Source organism: Meles meles, chromosome 13 (genome assembly GCF_922984935.1).
Source record: "Meles meles chromosome 13, mMelMel3.1 paternal haplotype, whole genome shotgun sequence".
In the NCBI taxonomy this organism is placed as follows: Eukaryota; Metazoa; Chordata; class Mammalia; order Carnivora; family Mustelidae; genus Meles; species Meles meles.
In genome coordinates, this window is record NC_060078.1 from 20,698,276 (window position 1) to 20,723,833 (window position 25,558).

Here is a 25,558-nt window from a genome sequence, read left to right on the forward strand (position 1 = left end):
TACACTGCGTAAGATAAGGTGGTTTATAAGATAAGGTCGTTTACTCTTTTCTAATTCTCACACTTCTTAAATACATCTGATCTTGGTTATTTCACCTGCTATGCCTTGATTTTGCTTAATACTTTGCTTGCATTTCATTGTTCTTCTCTCAAATTATTTCTAGGCCTTTGCTGAGTCTATAGGACCCGTTTCTGACTACATAAACAGCTTTGATATAGTACATAGGATCTTAACAGAGAAAAGGCATGTGCCCTATTTACCCCTTCCCTCTCTCATGCCTTCTTTCCCCCAAAGTTGAAACAACACAGAACAATTAGAAGAGCATATTGTCACTATATTTTGAATGCTTTTATTGCTGGTTATTTTGGAGATACTGGTATTCTATCAGTAAAAGTTCTTTCGTATCTTCTAGATAGCTGTGAATTTTCAAAGGGTAATAGCTCTTGTCCAAAGGCTCCATTTTGGGACGTGAATGCACCCTTTCCTTTAGCAAAACCTGCCTAAAAGTGCTCATTACTGTAGTGATGAGGGCACCTCACCTCCAGTCACTGCCAGCTAGTTGAACTGAGAAACGTCTTGAAAAAGGTGTCATACTTTCTATCTTTTGATTTGCTCATGTCAATTATGCCAATATCCTGTCAAGAACACACTTCCTCTGTTGAGTATTAAGTTTCACTCTGCCAAATGGAATTTGGATAGAAAGTTATCCTGGGGCATCGTGGTGTTTAAACTGATTATGTGTACCAATGGAAACATCTTTTTCCTATGAAAACCAGGTTTTTAAAACAAATTTGCTTTTGCATTTCTCTCTCTTCTCATTCCCCTTCTCGTCTAATTAACTAGGAAGTGAAATTTTTCTCTTTTAAAATAAGTAAGGATTATTTTATACCTTATTCTAAAGCAACATATTTGGTTAAGGAATGCCTGCAACAGGTAGATTTGTTTTTTTCTTTTTCTTTTTTAATATTTTATTTATTTGACAGAAATCACAACTAGGCAGAGAGGCAGGCAGCAGGCTCCCCATGGAGCAGAGAGCCCGATGTGGGGTTCGATCCCAGGACTCTGGGATCATGACCTGAGCCGAAGGCAGAGGCTTTAACCCAATGAGCCACCCAGGCACCCCTAGATTTGGTTTGTTCTTAATCCAATTGTAATATCTGATGTGTTACAGCTGCTCACCAACATTTTATCTTAAATATTTATAGCTTGGGTTTTTCTACCTACTCTCCAAATACACTTTTTACCTTCTTATTCTAATTCAGTTTATTAAAATGCTTGTCATCCTTGAAAGAATCTGGGAGTCTCTATTACTGGCTATAAAATCAGCTTAAAGTGCATTGACTACTCTCATTCTGTTTCATTTCTTTAAAATAATTTCCAGTAAGATTTAATGAGTCAGTTCAGGTTTCCTCCATCTCTTGCTAAAGCACATATGTTCACTTAAAAATCTGATATCGGAAAAAAAATATGGTATCAGTATGTTACTTGACTTGGATATAACATTTTTGTTTAAAAAGGAAAGTCTGTTTCTCAAGAGGTCAGAAGGGAACTTTTGTTTCACAGGAAAATATGGGCCATGGCCCCATGACCAAGAGTCAAATTCACTTTTGTTGATCAGCAGTGACTTGCTAATGTAAAGGAACAGTGATCAAAATAGCACATGGATTGAGTGGTATCTAATTTTGAACCAGGACATGGCTCAGATAGGGTTTAAAGGACATTCCCATCTCCATATGGGGTTTTCCCTGCATTTGTTTGGTGCCTAAACAAATATAATATAAATATAAAATATTTTTAAATATAAAAAAATAATGTGCCTAAGCACATTATTCAGGAAATGCCAGTAGGGTGAATACCAAATTTCATCTATGTTGATGCAGAATTGCATATGCATAGAGTGTGCAAAACAAGAGGAAAACCAGTCATGGGTCATGACAGATCACTGTTTCACACCTTTGTGTTTACTGCCTACAGTTTAAGGCTCTTGGAAACATTTAGATTGTGATGTCTTTGGTAAGTAGTTCTTGAAATACCAAGAACGTGGAAAATAAAGTTATCTATGAGGTTAGTTTTTTTTTTTTTTAAGATTTTATTTATTTATTTGACAGAGAGATCACAAGTAGGCAGAGAGGCAGGCAGAGAGAGAGAGGGAAGCAGGCTCCCTACTGAGCAGAGAGCCCCATGCGGGACTCGATCCCAGGACCCTGAGATCATGACCTGAGCCGAAGGCAGCGGCTTAACCCACTGAGCCACCCAGGTGCCCCTATGAGGTTAGTTTTATTTAAGAATGTTATAGTATTGCTTCACAACAAGGCATTTGGATTTATTTGAAAGTATAATGATGTTCTGACCAAACTTCCTCATTGAAGACACTCTCCTCCAGAGATTCAGTGACTTTTTCAAGGTAACACTACTTGTTTATGACTTACTTATGATTCAGAACTTATTATCATCATTGTGGAATTTATATATTTTCCTCACAGAGTGAAAGGAATCTATTGCGGAGTCAGTCATTAAAACTTTTAATACATTCTGCTTGATTTCTGCTGGCTTTTCATAGCATTTCCCTATATGATCCTAGTCAGCCCGTACCTGTGGGATGTCCCGGCCTTTTTCTGAGTCTTGGTTTATATTTTGTGTTTCATAAAATCCTTACCCTACAACACAGTCTTTCTTATTAAGAAAAAAAAAAAAAAAAACTCATTGCTACTTTAGAACTAACTACTTACTGGCTGTGGGTATATTCCCAGTGGTTGCAGGGAATTTCAGAGGAAGTTGGAGAGGCTTCTCTGTCAACCCTGACCACCTCTAGCAGTGGTGACAGACCCAGCCCCAGCCCATGTCCTTCTTATTAGACAGTTTTAAAGGCTAAGACTTTTTAGGAAGAACTTGAAATAAAAGTGAAGAGAGCTCCATGCCAAAAGAAAGTGAATTCTGTCCGCTGCTCTCTTCTTATGGATATTGGCCAGTTTGACAGTTTTATATACATTCATAAAAGGTACCAAAGCCATCTTGATTTCAGTCATGACATGGAACTTTTTCCCTGTAAACAGAAGTGCAGCACTAATATTATGTCTTTTATTTGGGGTGTTGTGGGTGGGAGGAGTCAGGTTAGTTAAACAAGGGATTTTCTGTTGTTTTCTCTCTCCAAGAGAACCTGCTGAGAATGAAAGCATTGCTTTGACTTTTTGGCATTGAATCTTTTCGCAACAATACTCAGTCATGGAGACAGGAAAGTAGCTATCAACAGATCATTGGTGAAACAGTTACGGCTTGAATTTATCATATGTCAATAATCCATTACTTTCTGTAGCATAATAAATACAGTGATAGAGCTGACATAAATCTGTCCTATACATTTTGCTCTAGAATAAGAATGAAATGAAAGGAGGTTTAAGTTTGAAGAGAGAAGGAAAATGCAATAAAAATTTTTACTAATGTTTCCAGGAATGGGAATGTTTCCAAGTATGGGAAACCAGAGAGTGCAACCAGAGTACCAAGAGCTAATCTTTTTTAAAGTTTTTTTTTTCTTCATTTTATTTATTTTTTCAGTGTAACAGTATTCATTCTTTTTGCACAACACCCAGTGCTCCATGCAAAACGTGCCCTCCCCATTACCCACCACCTGATCCCCCAACCTCCCACCCCTGACCCTTCAAAACCCTCAGGTTGCCCCAACCTCCCACCCCTGACCCTTCAAAACCCTCAGGTTGTTTTTCAGAGTCCATAGTCTCTTATGGTTCGCCTCCCCTCCCCAATGTCCATAGCCCGCTCCCCCTCTCCCAATCCCACCTCCCCCCAGGAACCCCCAGTTTGTTTTGTGAGATTAAGAGTCATTTATGGTTTGTCTCCCTCCCAATCCCATGTTGTTTCATTTACTCTTCTCCTATCCCCCTACCCCCCCATGTTGCTTCTCCATGTCCTCATATCAGGGAGATCATATGATAGTTGTCTTTCTCCGATTGACTTATTTCACTAAGCATGATACGCTCTAGTTCCATCCACGTCGTCGCAAATGGCATGATTTCATTTCTTTTGATGGCTGCATAGTATTCCATTGTGTATATATACCACATCTTCTTTATCCATTCATCTGTTGATGGACATCTAGGTTCTTTCCATAGTTTGGCTATTGTAGACATTGCTGCTATAAACATTCGGGTACACGTGCCCCTTCGGATCACTATGTTTGTATCTTTAGGGTAAATACCCAGTAGTGCAATTGCTGGGTCATAGGGTAGTTCTATTTTCAACATTTTGAGGAACCTCCATGCTGTTTTCCAGAGTGGTTGCACCAGCTTGCATTCCCACCAACAGTGGAGGAGGGTTCCCCTTTCTCCACATCCTCTCCAGCATCTGTCATTTCCTGACTTGTTAATTTTAGCCATTCTGACTGGTGTGAGGTGATATCTCATTGTGGTTTTGATTTGTATTTCCCTGATGCCGAGTGACGTGGAGCACTTTTTCATGTGTCTGTTGGCCATCTGGATGTCTTCTTTGCAGAAATGTCTGTTCATGTCCTCTGCCCATTTCTTGATTGGATTCTTTGTTCTTTGGGTGTTGAGTTTGCTAAGTTCCTTATAGATTTTGGATACTAGCCCTTTATCTGATATGTCGTTTGCAAATATCTTCTCCCATTCTGTCAGTTGTCTTTTGGTTTTGTGAACTGTTTCCTTTGCTGTGCAAAAGCTTTTGATCTTGATGAAATCCCAATAGTTCATTTTTGCCCTTGCTTCCCTTGCCTTTGCCGTTGTTCCTAGGAAGATGTTGCTACGGCTGAGGTCGAAGAGGTTGCTGCCTGCATTCTCCTCAAGGATTTTGATGGATTCCTTTCTCACATTGAGGTCCTTCATCCATTTGGAGTCTATTTTCGTGTGTGGTGTAAGGAACTGGTCCAATTTCATTTTTCTGCATGTGGCTGTCCAATTTTCCCAGCACCATTTATTGAAGAGGCTGTCTTTTTTCCATTGGACATTCTTTCCTGCTTTGTCGAAGATTAGTTGACCATAGAGTTGAGGGTCGATTTCTGGGCTCTCTATTCTGTTCCACTGATCTATGTGTCTGTTTTTGTGCCAGTACCATGCTGTCTTGATGATGACAGCTTTGTAATAGAGCTTGAAGTCCAGAATTGTGATGCCACCAACTTTGTCTTTGTTCTTCAATATTCCTTTGGCTATTCGAGGTCTTTTCTGGTTCCATATAAATTTGAGGATTATTTGTTCCATTTCTTTGAAAAAAATGGATGGTATTTTGATAGGGATTGCATTAAATGTGTAGATTGCTTTAGGTAGCATAGACATTTTCACAATATTTATTCTTCCAATCCAGGAGCATGGAACATTTTTCCATTTTTTTGTGTCTTCCTCAATTTCTTTCATGAGTACTTTATAATTTTCTGTGTATAGATTCTTAGTCTCTTTGGTTAGGTTTATTCCTAGGTATCTTATAGTTTTGGGTACAATTGTAAATGGGATTGACTCCTTAATTTCTCTTTCTTCAGTCTTGTTGTTGGTGTACAGAAATGCAACTGATTTCTGTGCATTGATTTTATATCCTGACACTTTACTGAATTCCTGGACAAGTTCTAGCAGTTTTGGAGTGGAGTCTTTTGGGTTTTCCACATATAGTATCATATCATCTGCGAAGAGTGATAGTTTGACTTCTTCTTTACCAATTTGGATGCCTTTAATTTCTTTTTGTTGTCTGATTGCTGAGGCTAGGACTTCTAGTACTATGTTGAATAGCAGTGGTGATAATGGACATCCCTGCCGTGTTCCTGACCTTAACGGAAAAGCTTTCAGTTTTTCTCCATTGAGAATGATATTTGCGGTGGGTTTTTCATAGATGGCTTTGATAATATTGAGGTATGTGCCCTCTATCCCCACACTTTGAAGAGTTTTGATCAGGAAGGGATGCTGTACTTTGTCAAATGCTTTTTCAGCATCTATTGAGAGTATCATATGGTTCTTGTTCTTTCTTTTATTAATGTGTTCTATCACATTGATTGATTTGCGGATGTTGAACCAACCCTGCAGCCCTGGAATAAATCCCACTTGATCGTGGTGAATAATCCTTTTAATGTACTGTTGAATCCTATTGGCTAGTATTTTGGCGAGAATTTTTGCGTCTGTGTTCATCAAGGATATTGGTCTGTAGTTCTCTTTTTTGGTGGGATCCTTGTCTGGTTTTGGGATCAAGGTGATGCTGGCCTCATAGAATGAGTTTGGAAGTTTTCCTTCCATTTCTATTTTTTGGAACAGTTTCAGGAGAATAGGAATGAGTTCTTCTTTAAATGTTTGGTAGAATTCCCCTGGGAAGCCGTCTGGCCCTGGGCTTTTGTTTGTTTGGAGATTTTGGATGACTGTTTCAATCTCCTTACTGGTTATGGGCCTGTTCAGGTTTTCTATTTCTTCCTGGTTCAGTTGTGGTAGTTTATATGTCTCTAGGAATGCATCCATTTCTTCCAGATTGTCCAATTTGTTGGCGTAGAGTTGCTCATAGTATGTTCTTATAATTGTCTGTATTTCTTTGGTGTTAGTTGTGATCTCTCCTCTTTCATTCATGATTTTATTGATTTGGGTCCTTTCTCTTTTCTTCTGGATGAGTCTGGCCAGGGGTTTATCAATCTTATTGATTCTTTCAAAGAACCAGCTCCTAGTTTCGTTGATTTTTTCTATTGTTTTTTTGGTTTCTATTTCATTGATTTCTGCTCTGATCTTTATGATTTCTCTTCTCCTGCTGGGTTTAGGGTTTCTTTCTTGTTCTTTCTCCAGCTCCTTTACGCGTAGGGTTAGGTTGTGTACTTGAGACCTTTCTTGTTTCTTGAGAAAGGCTTGTACCGCTATATATTTTCCTCTCAGGACTGCCTTTGCTGTGTCCCACAGATTTTGAACTGTTGTGTTTTCATTATCATTTGTTTCCATGAATTTTTGCAATTCTTCTTTAATTTCCTGGTTAACCCATTCATTCTTTAGAAGGATGCTGTTTAGTCTCCATGTATTTGGGTTCTTTCCAGCTTTCCTCTTGTGATTGAGTTCTAGCTTCAGAGCATTGTGGTCTGAAAATATGCAGGGAATAATCCTAATCTTTTGATACCGGTTGAGACCTGATTTGTGACCCAGGATGTGATCTATTCTGGAGAAGGTTCCATGTGCACTAGAGAAGAATGTGTATTCTGTTGCTTTGGGATGAAATGTTCTGAATATATCTGTGATGTCCATCTGGTCCAGTGTGTCATTTAAGGCCTTTATTTCCTTGTTGATCTTTTGCTTGGATGATCTGTCCATTTCAGTGAGGGGAGTGTTCAAGTCCCCTACTATTATTGTATTATTATTGATGTGTTTCTTTGATTTTGTTATTAATTGGTTGATATAGTTGGCTGCTCCCACGTTAGGGGCATAGATATTTAAAATTGTTAGATCTTCTTGTTGGACAGACCCTTTGAGTAGGGTATAGTGTCCTTCCTCATCTCTTATTATAGTCTTTGGCTTAAAATCTAATTGATCTGATATAAGGATTGCCACCCCAGCTTTCTTCTGATGCCCATTGGCATGGTAAATTGTTTTCCACCCCCTCACTTTAAATCTGGAGGTGTCTTCGCGTCTAAAATGAGTTTCTTGTAGGCAACATACTGATGGGTTTTGTTTTTTTATCCATTCTGATACCCTGTGTCTTTTGATTGGGGCATTTAGCCCATTAACATTCAGGGTAACTATTGAGAGATATGAATTTAGTGCCATTAGTAGCCTGTAAGGTGACTGTTACTGTATATTGTCTCTGTACCTTTTTGATCTACTACTTTTAGGCTCTCTCTTTGCTTAGAGGACCCCTTTCAATATTTCCTGTAGAGCTGGTTTGGTGTTTGCAAATTCTTTCAGTTTTTGTTTGTCCTGGAAGCTTTTGATCTCTCCTTCTATTTTCAATGATAGCCTAGCTGGATAGAGTATTCTTGGCTGCATGTTTTTCTCGTTGAGTGCTCTGAATATATCATGCCAGCTCTTTCTGGCCTGCCAGGTCTCTGTGGATAAGTCTGCCGCCAATCTAATATTTTTACCATTGTATGTTACAGACTTCTTTTCTCGGGCTGCTTTCAGGATTTTCTCTTTGTCACTAAGACTTGTAAATTTTACTATTAGGTGACGGGGTGTGGACCTATTCTTGTTGACTTTGAGGGGGGTTCTCTGCATCTCCTGGATTTTGATGCTTGTTCCCTTTGCCATATTAGGGAAATTCTCTCCAATGATTCTCTCCAATAGACCTTCTGCTCCCCTCTCTGTTTCTTCTTCTTCTGGAATCCCAATTATTCTAATGTTGTTTCGTCTTATGGTATCACTTATCTCTCGAATTCTCCCCTCATGGTCCAGTAGCTGTTTGTCCCTCTTTTGCTCGGCTTCCTTATTCTCTGTCATTTGGTCTTCTATATCACTAATTCTTTCTTCTGCCTCATTGATCCTAGCAGTGAGAGCCTCCATTTTTGATTGCACCTCATTAATAGCTTTTTTGATTTCAACTTGGTTAGATTTTAGTTCTTTAATTTCTCCAGAAAGGGCTTTAATATCTCCAGAGAGGGTTTCTCTAATATCTTCCATGCCTTTTTCGAGCCCGGCTAGAATGTTCAGAATCGTCATTCTGAACTCTTGATCTGACATATTACCCATGTCTGTGTTGATTAGGTCCCTAGCCTTCGGTACTGTCTCTTGTTCTTTTGTTTGTGGTGATTTTTTCCGCCTTGTCATTTTGTCCAGATAAGAGAATATGAAGGAGCAAATAAACTACTAAAAGGGTGGCAAAGACCCCGGAAAAATGCGCTGTAACCAAATCAGAAGAGACCCCAAATTGTGGGGGGGAGAAAGGGGATAAAAACAGCTTCTGAAAAAAAAAAAGAAAAAAAAAAAAAAGAAAAAAATTTAAAGAATAAAACAAATAAAAAATATAAAAAAGAAAGAAAAAATATATATATTTAGATGAACTAGTCAAAAAATGTTAAAAAAAGAAAAGGGTAAAAGTTTAAAAAAAATTTAGCAGAAGAAGAAAAAAGAAAAAAGAAAAAAAAATTGAAAAAAGAAAAAAAAAACTGAAGTAGCCGCAAGACTAAAGAATCATGGGGAGAAAGCCATGAGTTCCGTGCTTTGCTTTCTCCTCCTCTGGAATTGCTCTGCTGTCTTAGGAATTGAATCTGCTTTCTCCTTGATAGATGAACTTCGTCCTGGCTGGATATTTTGTTGATCTTCTGGGGGAGGGGCCTGTTGTAGTGACTCTCAAGTGTCTTTGCCCGAGGCGGGATTGCACCGCCCTTACCGGCGGCCGGACTAAGTAATCGGCTCGGGTTCGCTTTTGGGAGCTTCTGTTCCCTGAATGCTTTCCGTAGAGTTCCGGAGGACGGGAATGAAAATGGTGGCCTCCCAGTCTCCAGCCCGGAGGAGCCGAGAGCCTGGGGCCCCACTCCTCAGTGCGCCCCCAGAGGACAGCACCCAATCACTCCCGTATCCCCAGCCTCTAGCCGCGCTCCGAGCTCACCCAGCCCGCGACCAGTTCAAGGTAACCCCGAGCTGAGAGTTCAGTCCTCGGCTCTGTCTCTCCAGCCGGCTTCTTCGATCTAATACCTGCGAGCTCTCCGACACTCCGACACCCCCGATCCTTCTGTGACCTTGCGGGGCCTGGGGCCACGCTGGCCCCGCGTGGGCTTCACCCCGGTTTAGCCCCTGGAGCAATGTCCCTCAGTGGAACAGACTTTTAAAAGTCCTGATTTTGTGCTCCGTTGCTCCGCTGCTTGCCGTGAGCCGGCCCCTCCCCCCGCGGTCTATCTTCCCGTCGTTTTAGATTCACTTCTCCGCCAGTCCTACCTTTCAGAAAGTGGCTGATTTTCTGCTTCCAGAGTTGCTGTTCTTCTTCTCCTCGCTCTCCCGTTGGATTTGTAGGTGTTTGCAATGTTTAGATAAGCTATCGAGCTGATCTCCTGCTACCTGATGTAGTCTCAGGCTGCTACTTCTCCGCCATCTTGACTCCTCCCCCAAGAGCTAATCTTTTAAAAATCATAAGTAAACTTCACTTATGCTCATATAAACATCCCAACTCTTTTAAATATATATATTTACTGAAAATATGGTTTTTAGCATGTATTCTTATAAAAACAACTGTTGCCTTATCAACTCCTTATGAATTTCCATATGGAAGTCATAAAAACCTTTTTGCTCAAAGGTTTAGCTCTTTTGCAGTATACACGCAAAAAATACCCATTTTTTTACCCATGTCCGTACAGCTTCATATAACTTATTGAAGGTCGGAATACCTTCTGGTCTTCCTCTCTTCCATGGGATTACACCACAGAAATGTAAACAGATTGATGGGGTAGGAATCTAAAAACCAAAATTCTAGATGGACATCTCTATTTTTATAGAGGTAGTGAGATAAAAATATTTGAAGTCAAAATGGTTCTGGGACGCGCAGGACCTATGATCACCTTAGATATGACGTTTAGGCTCTTCCATGAATTTCTCTCTCCTCCGTCTAGGAAGCCATTTCCAAAAATAGGGGCTCCTTCGGTCCATTCATCTACTGTTTAATGAGTTCTGTTTCTTGTCTGGCACTGTGAAGTTATAAAACCAATTAAGACAATCCTTGTATTTAGAGAGCTTGAGGGTTGATTATAAAGCAATGGATATTATTTTTAGAGCAAATATCTCAAAACTTTCATGCCCAAATTGGGGTTGTCCTTCAAAGCAATTATTTTGAGTCAGGGGAGATTTTACACTCATTCCCTATTACTCTGCCATCTTCCAGCAATCTTCAGAGCTGGCCCATTCTTTTATGTTCATTAGTAGAGCTAATCCTGTAACTTTTCTCCATCAAGTAGTTCCAGAATAGGTCTGAGTAAAACCTCAGCGCCTTGCGAGGATACATTTAAACTGTGAAATAGAACATTCATTGAATACAGAGAACTGAATTTCAGGATTTGAAATAAGCACAGTTAAGTCCAGCCTGGAATAAGAGCTCACATCCTGTAGATATCTTCTAAGCAAGGACAAAGGAGGACATGAGGAAGACACTATTATTGGCCCCATTAGCACTCTAAACCAGAATATTGTCATGATTGTTTTTCTCTTGATTGATTTTCTCATGATTGTTTATGAGACTTGATTATTTAAAGAACCATTTTCCAAACGAGTGCTGATTTGGGTCCTGGAGACTATGTTGTGTGTACATCTCCATGTCCATTGATAATTTATAATTTTAGGTCACTAGATGGTGCTCTTTCACTTTGAAACAAAATGTATTTTCTGTTGAGGTGTTTGCTTTTCATTTTATTGTTCTGTTGATACAGAGATGATAGAAAATCAAATTCTCTCATAAATTGGATCTGAGGCTTCCTGTCCCTCTATAGGTGCATAGGAATTTTAATGTGATTATCCAACCTGTACAAGTAATAGGTTTTCGTATTAGCATACCGCTCAATACTTAACTGTTAATTTATTTTGTAAGAAAATACATTTTTCTCCTGTAGAACCGTTTTATATATACTTGGCTGATACAGAAGACACTACAGTTATATTTTTATGTGGTTTTATCTGTTCTGTCCTACACACGATTGAAAAATAACGGGAAACAAACAAAATGCCGATTTACTGGATCCTGGAGACCCAGGAATGTACATTTTAACAGTGCTACAATTGAATGCAATCAGGTGTATTTTGAGAAATGCCAGGTTCTTATCCCCCAGTAGTAAGCATTTTCAGTGGAGATAAACATCAGAGTCAGCGGACAGTAATTAAAATCAAAGTAAAAGATAGCTGGGATCAAAATTTTGAATGTAGATAGCTTATAATGTGAATATTTCCTAGAGGAGCTCTAATGAATATAATAAGAATTACTGAAGAAAATGTTTTGTTTACATAAGTATGTTAAAGGTGGTGAGAATCTTACAGAGAAAACATGGTTCCTGTTACGATACACTAAAGAGTAAGCGATGTGAACATGATGCCGTACTGACTTCAGCTTGTTTGATATCTGTTTTGCCCTACTTTTAGGCCTATGACCTTATAATACCTGACACTTAAACGTTTTAGAAGGTTTAAACCAATCCTAAGATCTTTCATCTTCATAGTGTCCCTGTGACATGGCAGGCATCAGAGGAAGGATTAAAGAACAGGGTAAGGAGAAGAGTCTAAGGCTTAGGGCAGTTCCCAGGAGATAGTCTGGGAAGGGGGGTGGCGCGGGTGGCTGGAGGTGACAGCTGACTCAAATTAAGCACAGCTGTTGGGATGTCCCCCCAGGAGGCCAGAGGCATTCCCAAGCTCTGAAGCTTGCGTTCATCAACAAATCACTGTTGTTGACTGTGATTGCTCTGTCCTGGTCTTAAGAGCCTGTAGCTTTAGGACAGGGTTTCTTCCTCCCTCCATCCATCTTTCCCTCCCTTCCTTCCTCTCTCTATTCAGTTGCTCATTTTTACTTTATGAATATGACATGCTCATCATGGCATTGATTTTCAAATGGACTGTTGGATGGGGATAGGTAAGTCACAATATCAGGGAAGTATGTGGAATTTGATAAAATTCCCACCAGGTGATTCTCTTTTCTTATCCTAGAGAAGTGATGGTTTGGAAGGACTGAGTTGGAACTGCTTGTTAATTGTAGAAAATGCTCAGCAAACATTTCCGGACCCCATTGCTGGTCTGAAGTGTAATTCCGTGTAGGAAGGACTCAGCAGAGAAGGTGTGCTGTAGGGGGTCAGTGAGGTTGACATCACTAGTGATGGTGATGATGAAGCTCTCTCTGCTCTTCAGCTTTATCACTTCAGTCTAATGTTATAGAACTTCTGGCTTCCCCCAAATAGTCTTGGTCTCTGTCACGTCGACCCATGGGGTAACAGAACACCCTGTTGCAGGAGAGACTTGGAAATCTGACGAAAGAGAGAACTGAAGAGACACATCCTCACCCGGAGTTTTGGCTCTGATGTTTCCCTCCTTGTGAAGATTCCAGCTTGGCGAACTGCCTTACCTCCTTCAAGCTTTTACTCAGACCTCACTTTCTCAGTGAGTCCTAATGCCCTGACCCGTTTCCCACAGCTGGTACTCTTCACCCTCTCTCTTGTTCTCCTTCTCATAAATTATATTCTAATACATTACATAATTTATTTGATTCATTTTTGTCTCCCTGTATGTAAGACTGTAAGCTGCATGTGGACAAGTGTCTTTTTCTTTACTGATATATCCTCCAGCCCCTGGAATAGTGCCTGGTACATAGGAGAGGTTCAGAAAATACTTGCTGAATGAATGAATGAATGAATGAACAAATGAATGTTTTCCTTTATAACATTCTGTGGCCGTAATCAATAATATATACTAATACATATTAGTCATTTAACACTAATTCTGAATAAATACTGCAGAATGATAATGTTTTATTCTATTAATCTTGACATGTAAAGATAACTTCTGAATTAGGTTATCATGTAGTGTAAAAGTGTGGATCCAGAGTTGGAAGACATTGGATTATAATGAATGAGTCTCAATGGAAAAAAAAAATAAAAAAAAAAAATAATGAATGAGTCTCTTAGTGGTTTTCTAGGGCAAGTTACTAAACTGCTCTGTGCCTTAATTTCCTCAGGAAAAGAGCCTTACAAAGCTGTGGGGTAGATTAAATGAGTTAATATATTTAAAGCCTTAGATCAGGGCTTGGAATGTAGCAAGAATGTAGTAGGTAATAAATTGAATTTATAGATTCTTTACTTGTTTAAAAAATAATTATGTGGGGGCGCCTGGGTGGCTCAGTTGGTTAAGCGGCTGCCTTTGGCTCAGGTCATGATCCCAGCGTCCTGGGATCGAGTCCCACATCGGGCTCTGTGCTCGGTGGGGAGCCTGCTTCTCTCTCTGTCTCTGCCTGCCACTCTGTCTGCCTGTGCTCGCTCTCGCGCTCTCTCTCTCTCTGACAAATAAATAAATAAAAATCTTAAAAAAAATAAAATAAAAATAAAAATAAAAAATAATTATGTGATAAACTTACTTTGCAGTTCAACAGTTTAGCCAGCTTTCAGAAGGAAAAAAGGCCACATAGAAGAATGTACAACTTGGGGATTTTCCATAGTCCTGTTTTAATTACAATGTTAACATACCTAGAATGAATTAAATACTGAATTTCTTACGGAATCTCTTTTCTTATATTGTAACATCAATTTTAAAACAAAAAGTTTGGGGTTTTATATGAGCCCTTTGTTTTTGGTTTCTTATAGATCCCCATATTAAGGTTTCTGGAAAGAAAGAAGATGTTAAGGAGGCCAAGGAAATGATCATGTCTGTCTTAGACACAAAAGTAAGTGAATATTAAGGACACTCAGATGTCAGAACCTTGTCTCTGCAAGGGCTACTTCATGCTGTTATGAAAAGAACCATTTGGAGAAGAAAAACCAGGAGAAAGTAATGGTGGGTTTTAAAATAAGCATGTGTGATTCTACAATGGATGTAAAGTTCTGTTTAAAATTTGAATAGGTTCTCAAGCTAGGTAAATGAATGATATTATATATACATACACACACACGACGTGTGAGTATGTACTTCTAAGTACATATATATGTGTTTGTATGTATATGCCATCTTCAGAAATAGACACTGATGCTGATTAGTATAGGGCAAGTGATGAAGTTTGGAAGAATTATCATATTTAAAAAAAAATTATCATATTTGCCTTTATGATGCCGGAATGATCTCCTATATAGTTGTATGTGCGGGAAACTTGACAACTTTGTCTTATAAGTTCTTAATCTCGCTGCAGGTATAAGTTAGATAACAGGGAAATTTAATTGTGTAAAATGTATACTGATTTGTGAGAATTTATTCTAGTAAACTCTTCTAAATCATATACTATATGGCAGGCACTTTGCTAATAAACATCTTATAAATATTAACTTGTTTAATGTTCATAACCAACTCAGCACAGAGATATTAGGGAATTTGCCCAGAATCCAGTAGCTAATAAACAAAGAGGTAGGATTTAAATCCAGGCTGTCTGTTTTTTGTTTGTTTGTTTGTTTGTTTTGTTTTTTAAAGATTTCTGTTTATTTATTTGACAGACCGAGATCAAAAGTAGGCAGAGAGGCAGGCAAAGAGAGAGGGGGAAGCAGGCTCTCTGCTGAGCAGAGAACCCGATGCAAGGCTAGATCCCAGGACCCTGGGATCATGACCCGAGCCGAAGGCAGAGGCTTTAACCTACTGAGCCACCCAGGCACTCCAGGCTGTCTGGTTCTTAACCACTCTGTTTTGCCACTTGGTATTTCACTGAAATGGTTTCTGATCTCTTTTTTTTTTCTTTTTTCTTACTCTTTTTTATTTTTAAGACTTATTTGCCTTACAATTATTAAATATTCTAGAATCTTTTCCCAGGAAGAATATTGATTTCCTGAACTTCAAATGTTAAACTAAAAGAAGAACTAAATTTAAAAATCAAAGTGTTTAATGGATATGTTTAAAATTTAAGAATTAAGGCTATGCTTAGTGAAATAAGTCAATCGGAGAAAGACAACTATCATATGATCTCCCTGATATGAGGACATGGAGAAGCAACATGGGGGGGTAGGGAGATAGGAGAAGAATAAATGAAACAAGATGGGATTGGGAGGGAGACAAACCATAAATGACTCTTAATCTCACAAAACAAACTGGGGGTTCCTGGGGGGAGGTGGGATTGGGAGAGGGGGAGCGGGCTATGGACATTGGGGAGGGGAGGCGAACCATAAGAGACTATGGACTCTGAAAAACAACCTGAGGGTTTTGAAGGGTCAGGGGTGGGAGGTTGGGGCAACCTGAGGGTTTTGAAGGGTCAAGGGTGGGAGGTTGGGGGAACAGGTGGTGGGTAATGGGGAGGGCACGTTTTGCATGGAGCACTGGGTGTTGTGCAAAAAGAATGAATACTGTTATGCTGAAAAAAATAAATAAAATGGAAAAAAAAAACATTGATTTTTTTTTAAATATTTTATTTATTTGACAGAGAGAAATCACAACTAGGCAGAGAGGCAGACAGAGAGAGAGGGAGGGAAGCAGGCTCCCCATGGAGCAGAGAGCCGGATGCAGGGCTCGATCCCAGGACCCTGAGATCATGACCTGAGCCGAAGGCAGAGGCTTTAACCCACTGAGCCACCCAGGCGCCCCAAAACCATTGATATTTTTAACATATTGTTGTATTTTGACTTTCTAATTTTAGTTTCTGAGGACTGAAGAACTTTTATATCAATCTTACAAATGAGAAGAGATTTCATGTCTTTCTAATTTTATAATACTGAATTTCCCAAAATTAAGTACACAGATTCTAATATGATCATAGTTATTCATTATGTCTTAGAATGTTATGTTTTGCTTTATTATAACTAATTTTTACTTTGTATTGGTTTAAGTAAACCATATTACTTCTGGAGCTCTGTGCTTTGTGGCCCTTCCTCATTCTTCCTATCACTGAGAATAACAGGTCTGCTCTGTAAAGTCTGACCTACTGTAATAGACAAATTGTGAAAACATTTACAAATACTTTCCTATTCAGTTTTGAGTTATATTTTTATTGTTTCTGTCATAGTTCAGCACTCCTACTAACCTATATATATTCAGTCTTGTAATTATTTTTATCTCTTTTTAGTTATTTGAATTAAATGTTTCATGAATAATATCTGTTAAAGAAAAAACTGAATAATTTATTTGTAGTTATACCTGACTTTATTTAAATGCTGCTTTCCAAAAAGTTATCTTGGTAAAGGGTGTATCTTTCTATTTATTCTGACAAATCTGTCTTAAAGTGAGAATTTCTTTTTTATAGCTAAAGAGAAATAGAAAATATACATTTATAGATTAAGATGATATTACTAAGAAATCTATAGGGCTTCCCGTCGGGTCACTTTTTGTTAGTACTCTTCCCTTGGAGAAAAAGTGTTTTAAGGAGTTGTTCTTTTTTCATGCATCAAGAATTAATACATTATTTCCGTATAGAGTAATCGAGTCACCTTGAAGATGGATGTTTCACATACAGAACATTCCCATGTAATCGGCAAAGGTGGCAACAATATTAAAAAAGTGATGGAAGAAACAGGATGCCACATCCACTTTCCAGATTCCAACAGGAATAACCAAGCAGAAAAAAGCAACCAGGTGCTTTATTTTTTTGCATGAACTGTTACAGAACAAATTAAAGCTTTAATTTTCCATAAGCTATCTTTTTTGGGAGACAAAAGCACAAAATAACCGTAAACGTACCATATGATCTTGCTAATATGTGGAATCTAAAAAAACAAAACAAAGTAATAAACAAAAGACAGAAACAGACCTGTAAATGTAGAGAATAAACTGATGGCTCCCAGAGAAGATGGTAGTGGGGAGATGGGCAGCAATTGGTGAAGGGGAGTAAGAGATACAGGCTCCCAGTTATGGAATGAATAAGTCATGGGAATAAAAGGCACAGCATAGAGAATATAGCCTGTGGTATTGTAATAGCTATGGTGAACATAGCATAACTTGTAAACTTGTCAAATCACTAAAATCACTTGAAACTGATGTAACATTATGTGTCAACTATACTCAAAAAATTAAAAAAAAAAAATATATATATATATATATCCCCTTTCCAAGGAGACTGAAGGTGCTGTACTTTTTTTAAGAGATGATGCGTAGGTAAGCTATAAACTTTTCATCTCTAAGTGGTTGTGGAAGGGCGGGAGCAGCGTAAATGTGACGGCAACATGAAGTGAAGCCTCTGAGACAAAGCCCAGAGAGCATAACGTGAGGAAAGGACCTGGAGCTCTTCCTGCTCCAAGCACGCGCCCACTGTGGGGATTCTGTCTGTAGCCTCACACACATGCTTCTCCAGGGTGCACCACATCACCTTCTCAGAGGCAGTGCCCAGGTGCCCGTCTTCCTCACATTGACTGGATTATGTATCTCTTTAGTTTATACACATTCTTTCTAGTTTTTGTGTTTGCAAACAAACGAAACTCACCTGTCCATACACTTTCAGTATGTGAAGATCGGATAGTATTATTTGTGTTATTTGGAGGTTTCCTCTCTAATCACAGTTCTAGAAACTGTCAGCCACCAAGATGAATAAGGTGACAGTCTTTTCTCTGTGGGGACAAATGTGACAGTGACATAAATAAGGAAGATAGAAAGCAATGGCAGTATTCAAAATATTTGACAATTGGTATGGCATGGGGCATGGTCTATTAGGAACAGTGCCCTAGAGCCCCATGCCTTTACCCTCACGCAAGATGAATTCTTTAGTTGATGGATCTTGGGAAAGTTCAGGGGATCCCAGGAGAGAGCTGGAGGTAGGGTTGGAGCAATAATTATTTTTTACCACCTAGCATGAAGTAGTTCAATATTTTGAGTACTTACAGCAATGATAACATTGTATAGTGATGTACAGTACAGACCTGATATACAGTATGCAGAAGTTTAAATAAAAGGTAAAAAATACAGTGAACTAGAAAAATGATAAAGTGGACAGGATGGCATTATGGGGACTGTGAAGTTTTAGCTAAGTCCAGGGGTTGATGTAAATCAAATGATGCCAATCAGCTAAGGAGCTTATTAAAATGCAAATTATGATTAAGTAGGACTGGGTTGGTGCCTGAGATCGTTCGTTTTTAACAAGCTCCCAGTGAAGGGCAATGCTGTTTTTTCTGGATGACATTTTGAATGGCAAGGGTGTGGATGGACTGGAGAAGCAGATGTGGGCTCGATTCAAATCTAACTTTGTATTTTCTACTTTTGCAGGTATCTATAGCAGGACAACCAGCAGGAGTAGAATCTGCCCGAGTTAGAATTCGGGTAACTATTTATTACTTTAATACTGTAAATCAGTGTCAACAATGGTTCCATCATAAGGCAATAAAAATATCTTAATGTATCAGTTTATAACCAAATCGTATGTTCAGTAGTTTGGAAATAGTGACAAAAGTTGTTTAAATGTATTGAAGATATTTCTTAGAGAGATTCCAGATTGTACCTGACTCCGTTTCTCTGATGATTTTAAAAATGATGAAAAAGGGGCCCAAGGAAGAATTCCACAGGCAGTTTAAGTTACAAACTCTCAGGTTTCACAAAAGACTCCTTTCATTTGAGAACCTTTACAAACTCTATCCAAGCTTATGTATGTAATAAAAACAATTTACATTTTAGAATTCCATCCTCAGAAAGGAAGGAATTAAGTTATGCACATCTCTAAATGTGTGGTGATTCAGCTATCTGCTTGGGCTCTCGTACTTTCATTTAGGAGCTGCTTCCTTTGGTGCTGATGTTTGAGCTGCCAATCGCTGGGATTCTTCAACCAGTTCCCGATCCTAACTCGCCCTCGATTCAGCACATATCACAAACGTACAACATTTCAGTGTCATTTAAGCAGCGTTCTCGAATGTATGGTGCTACTGTGATAGTACGAGGGTCTCAGAATAACACCAGTGCTGTGAAGGTAAGTAATTGAGATAATTAGGAACATCCTAAGTGTACAAATTATGCAAGTTTTTTTTAAATTTTTTTAGATTTTATTCATTTGAGAGAGAGAGAGAGAGAGATAAAGTGACCACAAGCAGTTAGGGGGAAGGGCAGAGGGAGAGGGAGAAACAGACTCCCTGCTGAGCAGGGAGCCTGATGCAGGGCTTCATTCCAGGACCCTGGGATCATGACCTGAGCCAAAGGCAGACGCTTAACCATCTGAGCCACCTAGCACCCCGATGAAAATTTTATTTTTAAAGGATTTTAAACTAATTCATTTTCCAGAATTTTCCCATGTTTTCCATTTTGGTTTATAGAATGTGTTGAGTTTCTCCATAGTTATTAGAAGTGCACTAGAATCTTTCCTTGTATGTGGAAAGTTATTCTATAGGATTATTTCTTTCCTACTTTTCTCTCGTAGGAAGGAACTGCCATGCTGTTGGAACATCTCGCTGGGAGCCTGGCATCAGCTATTCCTGTGAGCACACAACTAGACATTGCAGCTCAACATCATCTCTTTATGATGGGTCGAAATGGAAGCAACATCAAACATATCATGCAAAGAACAGGTGCTCAGATCCACTTTCCTGACCCCAGTAATCCACAGAAGAAATCCACCGTCTACCTCCAGGGCACCATTGAGTCTGTCTGTCTTGCAAGGCAATATCTCATGGTAGGTTTATTAAAATTAGTGTTACAATTTCATTTTATTTTATTTACTTCTTTGGGTACAGTGTATGTGGCTGCATACACCTTACTACTGTGGTATTTATGAAAATGCTTTGGAAGCCTTGTCAAATAAGTTTCTTGCTAAAAGGAAGTAAAATAAGAGTAAAGTATATAGTCCCTTACAGGCTTAATTTCATTACATAGGTGAGTAATTTCTTTGAAGTTTTTTTTTTTTTTTAACTTAGACTAAACACAGAAGAGGATACAATGAAATAATGCACTGTATTTTATGCAGGGTGATTATTTTCACCTGACATGTAATAGTTGTCTACATTTGACAAAGAAAGTCTTTTATTTAAACAGAAAAGTAAAAATACCTTTTTAACCCTCAAAGATATAAATTTTAGTAGCATGAAACGTGAACGTTTCACAGATCTCTGATACAGCTTAAAAAATGGTATTCAAGCCACATATTTGGATCCTAATGCATTGAGGTAAATATCCATTATATAATTCATTACTGCTTTCTATGTAAAATGTACAATATTTCTTTTTTTTTTTAAATTTCTTTTCAGTGTTCCAGAATTCATTGCTTATGCACCATACCCAGTGCTCCATGCAATATGTGCCCTCCATAATACCCACCACCAGGCTCACCCAACCCCACACACCCCTCCCCTCCAAAACCCTCAGTTTTTTTCTGAGTCTGTAGTCTCTCATGATTTGTCTCCCCCTCCGATTTCCTCCAACTCACTTCTCCTCTCCATCTGCCAATGTCCTTGGTGTTATTCCCTATGCTCCACAAGTAAGTGAAACCATATGATAATTGAGTCTCTCTGCTTGACTTATTTCACTCAGCATAATCTCCTCCAGTCCCATCCATGTTGATACAAAATTTGGGTATTCATCCTTTCTGATGGAGGAATAATACTCCATAGGAAATATGGACCACATCTTCTTTATCCATTCATCTGTTGAAAGGCATCTTGGTTCTTTCCACAGTCCTTCTTATATTCATTTAAAAAGCACAGTGTGTAGGTTGATACGTAGTAACAAAATGGATTGACTGGCATGATGTGGACTTACAAATTATCTTATTAAAAACACCACCGTATTCTCCTGTTCAAGAACTTGACCTTTAGCGACATTTAAAACAGTAAGCCTCAGGTGTGGTCTTTACTATTATTAACTTGCAGAATTTGTTTTTGAGAAACTTTCAGAAAGTCCAATTTTTGTTTTTTAAGAGAGGAGCGTAAGCAGGGAGGGGAGTGGCAGCGGGATAGGGAGAGAGAGAATCTTAAGCAGGCTCCATGGTCAGCACAGAGTCCAACTCTAGGCTGGATGCCAGGATTCTGAGATCATGACCTAAGCCAAAATCAAGAGTCCAGTGCTTAACTACCTGAGCCACCCAGGGGCCCCAGAAAAACTGAGAGATAAGAACTTGTTATGATTGGAGACTACATCAGGTAACAGGAGATCAGCTCGATAGCTTATCTAAACATAGCAAACACCTACAAATCCAACGGGAGAGCGAAGAGAAGAAGAACAGCAACTCTAGAAACAGAAAATCAACCACTTTCTGAAAGGTAGGACTGGCGGAGAAGTGAATCTAAAACGACGGGAAGATAGACCGCGGGGGGAGGGGCCGGCTCACGGCAAGCGGCGGAGCAACGGAGCACAAAATCAGGACTTTTAAAAGTCTGTTCCACTGAGGGACATTGCTCCAGAGGCTAACCCAGGGTGAAGCCCACACGGGGTCAGCGTGGCCCCAGGCCCCGCAAGGTCACAGAAGGATCGGGGGTGTCAGAGTGTCGGAGAGCTCGCAGGTATTAGAACGGAAAAACCGGCTGCAAAGACAGAGCCGAGGACTGAACTCTCAGCTCGGGGTTACCTTGAACTGGTCGCGGGCTGGGTGAGCTCGGAGCGCGGCTAGAGGCTGGGGATACGGGAGTGATTGGGTGCTGTCCTCTGGGGGCGCACTGAGGAGTGGGGCCCCAGGCTCTCGGCTCCTCCGGGCCGGAGACTGGGAGGCCGCCATTTTCATTCCCCTCCTCCGGAACTCTACGGAAAGCGTTCAGGGAACAGAAGCTCCCAAAAGCGAACCCGAGCCGATTACTTAGTCCGGCCGCCGGTAAGGGCGGTGCAATCCCGCCTCGGGCAAAGACACTTGAGAGTCACTACAACAGGCCCCTCCCCCAGAAGATCAACAAAATATCCAGCAGGACGAAGTTCATCTATCAAGGAGAAAGCAGATTCAATTCCTAAGACAGCAGAGCAATTGCAGAGGAGGAGAAAGCAAAGCACGGAACTCATGGCTTTCTCCCCATGATTCTTTAGTCTTGCGGCTACTTCAATTTTTTTTTTCTTTTTTCAATTTTTTTTTTCTTTTTTCAATTTTTTTTTCTTTTTTCTTTTTTCTTCTTCTGCTAAATTTTTTTAAAAACTTTTACCCTTTTCTTTTTTAACGTTTTTTGACTAGTTCATCAAAATATATATATTTTTTCTTTCTTTTTTATATTTTTTTATTTGTTTTATTTTTTAAATTTTTTTTTTTTCTTTTTTTTTCAGAACCTGTTTTTTATCCCCTTCCCCCCCCCCCCCCACAATTTGGGGTCTCTTCTGATTTGGTTACAGCGCATTTTTCCGGGGTCTTTGCCACCCTATTAGTAGTTTATTTGCTCCTTCATATCCTCTTATCTGGACAAAATGACAAGGCGGAAAAAATCACCACAAACAAAAGAACAAGAGACAGTACCGAAGGCTAGGGACCTAATCAACACAGACATTGGTACTATGTCAGATCAAGAGTTCAGAATGACGATTCTGAACATTCTAGCCGGGCTCGAAAAAGGCATGGAAGATATTAGAGAAACCCTCTCTGGAGATATTAAAGCCCTTTCTGGAGAAATTAAAGAACTAAAGTCTAACCAAGTTGAAATCAAAAAAGCTATTAATGAGGTGCAATCAAAAATGGAGGCTCTCACTGCTAGGATCAATGAGGCAGAAGAAAGAATTAGTGATATAGAAGACCAAATGACAGAGAATAAGGAAGCCGAGCAAAAGAGGGACAAACAGCTACTGGACCATGAGGGGAGAATTCGAGAGATAAGTGACACCATAAGACGAAACAACATTAGAATAATTGGGATTCCAGAAGAAGAAGAAACAGAGAGGGGAGCAGAGGGTCTATTGGAGAGAATCATTGGAGAGAATTTCCCTAATATGGCAAAGGGAACAAGCATCAAAATCCAGGAGATGCAGAGAACCCCCCTCAAAGTCAACAAGAATAGGTCCACACCCCGTCACCTAATAGTAAAATTTACAAGTCTTAGTGACAAAGAGAAAATCCTGAAAGCAGCCCGAGAAAAGAAGTCTGTAACATACAATGGTAAAAATATTAGATTGGCGGCAGACTTATCCACAGAGACCTGGCAGGCCAGAAAGAGCTGGCATGATATATTCAGAGCACTCAACGAGAAAAACATGCAGCCAAGAATACTCTATCCAGCTAGGCTATCATTGAAAATAGAAGGAGAGATCAAAAGCTTCCAGGACAAACAAAAACTGAAAGAATTTGCAAACACCAAACCAGCTCTCCAGGAAATATTGAAAGGGGTCCTCTAAGCAAAGAGAGAGCCTAAAAGTAGTAGATCAGAAAGGTACAGAGACAATATACAGGAACAGTCACCTTACAGGCTAATAATGGCACTAAATTCATATCTCTCAATAGTTACCCTGAATGTTAATGGGCTAAATGCCCCAATCAAAAGACACAGGGTATCAGAATGGATAAAAAAACAAAACCCATCAGTATGTTGCCTACAAGAAACTCATTTTAGACGCGAAGACACCTCCAGATTGAAAGTGAGGGGGTGGAAAACAATTTACCATGCTAATGGGCATCAGAAGAAAGCTGGGGTGGCAATCCTTATATCAGATCAATTAGATTTTAAGCCAAAGACTATAATAAGAGATGAGGAAGGACACTATATCCTACTCAAAGGGTCTGTCCAACAAGAAGATCTAACAATTTTAAATATCTATGCCCCTAACGTGGGAGCAGCCAACTATATCAACCAATTAATAACAAAATCAAAGAAACACATCAATAATAATACAATAATAGTAGGGGACTTTAACACTCCCCTCACTGAAATGGACAGATCATCCAAGCAAAAGATCAACAAGGAAATAAAGGCCTTAAATGACACACTGGACCAGATGGACATCACAGATATATTCAGAACATTTCATCCCAAAGCAACAGAATACACATTCTTCTCTAGTGCACATGGAACCTTCTCCAGAATAGATCACATCCTGGGTCACAAATCAGGTCTCAACCGGTATCAAAAGATTAGGATTATTCCCTGCATATTTTCAGACCACAATGCTCTGAAGCTAGAACTCAATCACAAGAGGAAAGCTGGAAAGAACCCAAATACATGGAGACTAAACAGCATCCTTCTAAAGAATGAATGGGTCAACCAGGAAATTAAAGAAGAATTGAAAAAATTCATGGAAACAAATGATAATGAAAACACAACAGTTCAAAATCTGTGGGACACAGCAAAGGCAGTCCTGAGAGGAAAATATATAGCGGTACAAGCCTTTCTCAAGAAACAAGAAAGGTCTCAAGTACACAACCTAACCCTACGCGTAAAGGAGCTGGAGAAAGAACAAGAAAGAAACCCTAAACCCAGCAGGAGAAGAGAAATCATAAAGATCAGAGCAGAAATCAATGAAATAGAAACCAAAAAAACAATAGAAAAAATCAATGAAACTAGGAGCTGGTTCTTTGAAAGAATCAATAGGATTGATAAACCCTCCCCTCCCCAACTGGGGAGGGGAGGCGAACCATAAGAGACTATGGACTCTGAAAAACAACCTGAGGGTTTTGAAGGGTCAGGGGTGGGAGGTTGGGGGAACAGGTGGTGGGTAATGGGGAGGGCACGTTTTGCATGGAGCACTGGGTGTTGTGCAAAAAGAATGAATACTGTTACGCTGAAAAAATAAATAAAATGGAAAAAAAAAAAAAGAAAAAAAAAAAAAAAAGGATTGATAAACCCCTGGCCAGATTCATCCAGAAGAAAAGAGAAAGGACCCAAATCAATAAAATCATGAATGAAAGAGGAGAGATCACAACTAACACCAAAGAAATACAGACAATTATAAGAACATACTATGAGCAACTCTACGCCAACAAATTGGACAATCTGGAAGAAATGGATGCATTCCTAGAGACATATAAACTACCACAACTGAACCAGGAAGAAATAGAAAACCTGAACAGGCCCATAACCAGTAAGGAGATTGAAACAGTCATCCAAAATCTCCAAACAAACAAAAGCCCAGGGCCAGACGGCTTCCCAGGGGAATTCTACCAAACATTTAAAGAAGAACTCATTCCTATTCTCCTGAAACTGTTCCAA

The 25,558-nt window shown here is 39.3% G+C and overlaps 1 protein-coding gene across 3 annotated transcripts in view; it reads left to right on the forward strand.

Annotated features, from left to right (window-relative positions):
• Positions 1-25,558, forward strand: part of BICC1 (BicC family RNA binding protein 1) — a 279,797-nt gene that overhangs the window by 219,206 nt on the left and 35,033 nt on the right. For all 3 annotated transcript variants that reach the window (XM_046027901.1, XM_046027903.1, XM_046027902.1), the window contains exons 4-8: positions 14,225-14,304; positions 16,962-17,120; positions 18,741-18,794; positions 19,240-19,434; positions 19,879-20,130. In XM_046027901.1, coding sequence (XP_045883857.1) covers positions 14,225-14,304; positions 16,962-17,120; positions 18,741-18,794; positions 19,240-19,434; positions 19,879-20,130 — 740 coding nt within the window. The remainder of the gene's footprint in view (positions 1-14,224; positions 14,305-16,961; positions 17,121-18,740; positions 18,795-19,239; positions 19,435-19,878; positions 20,131-25,558) is intronic.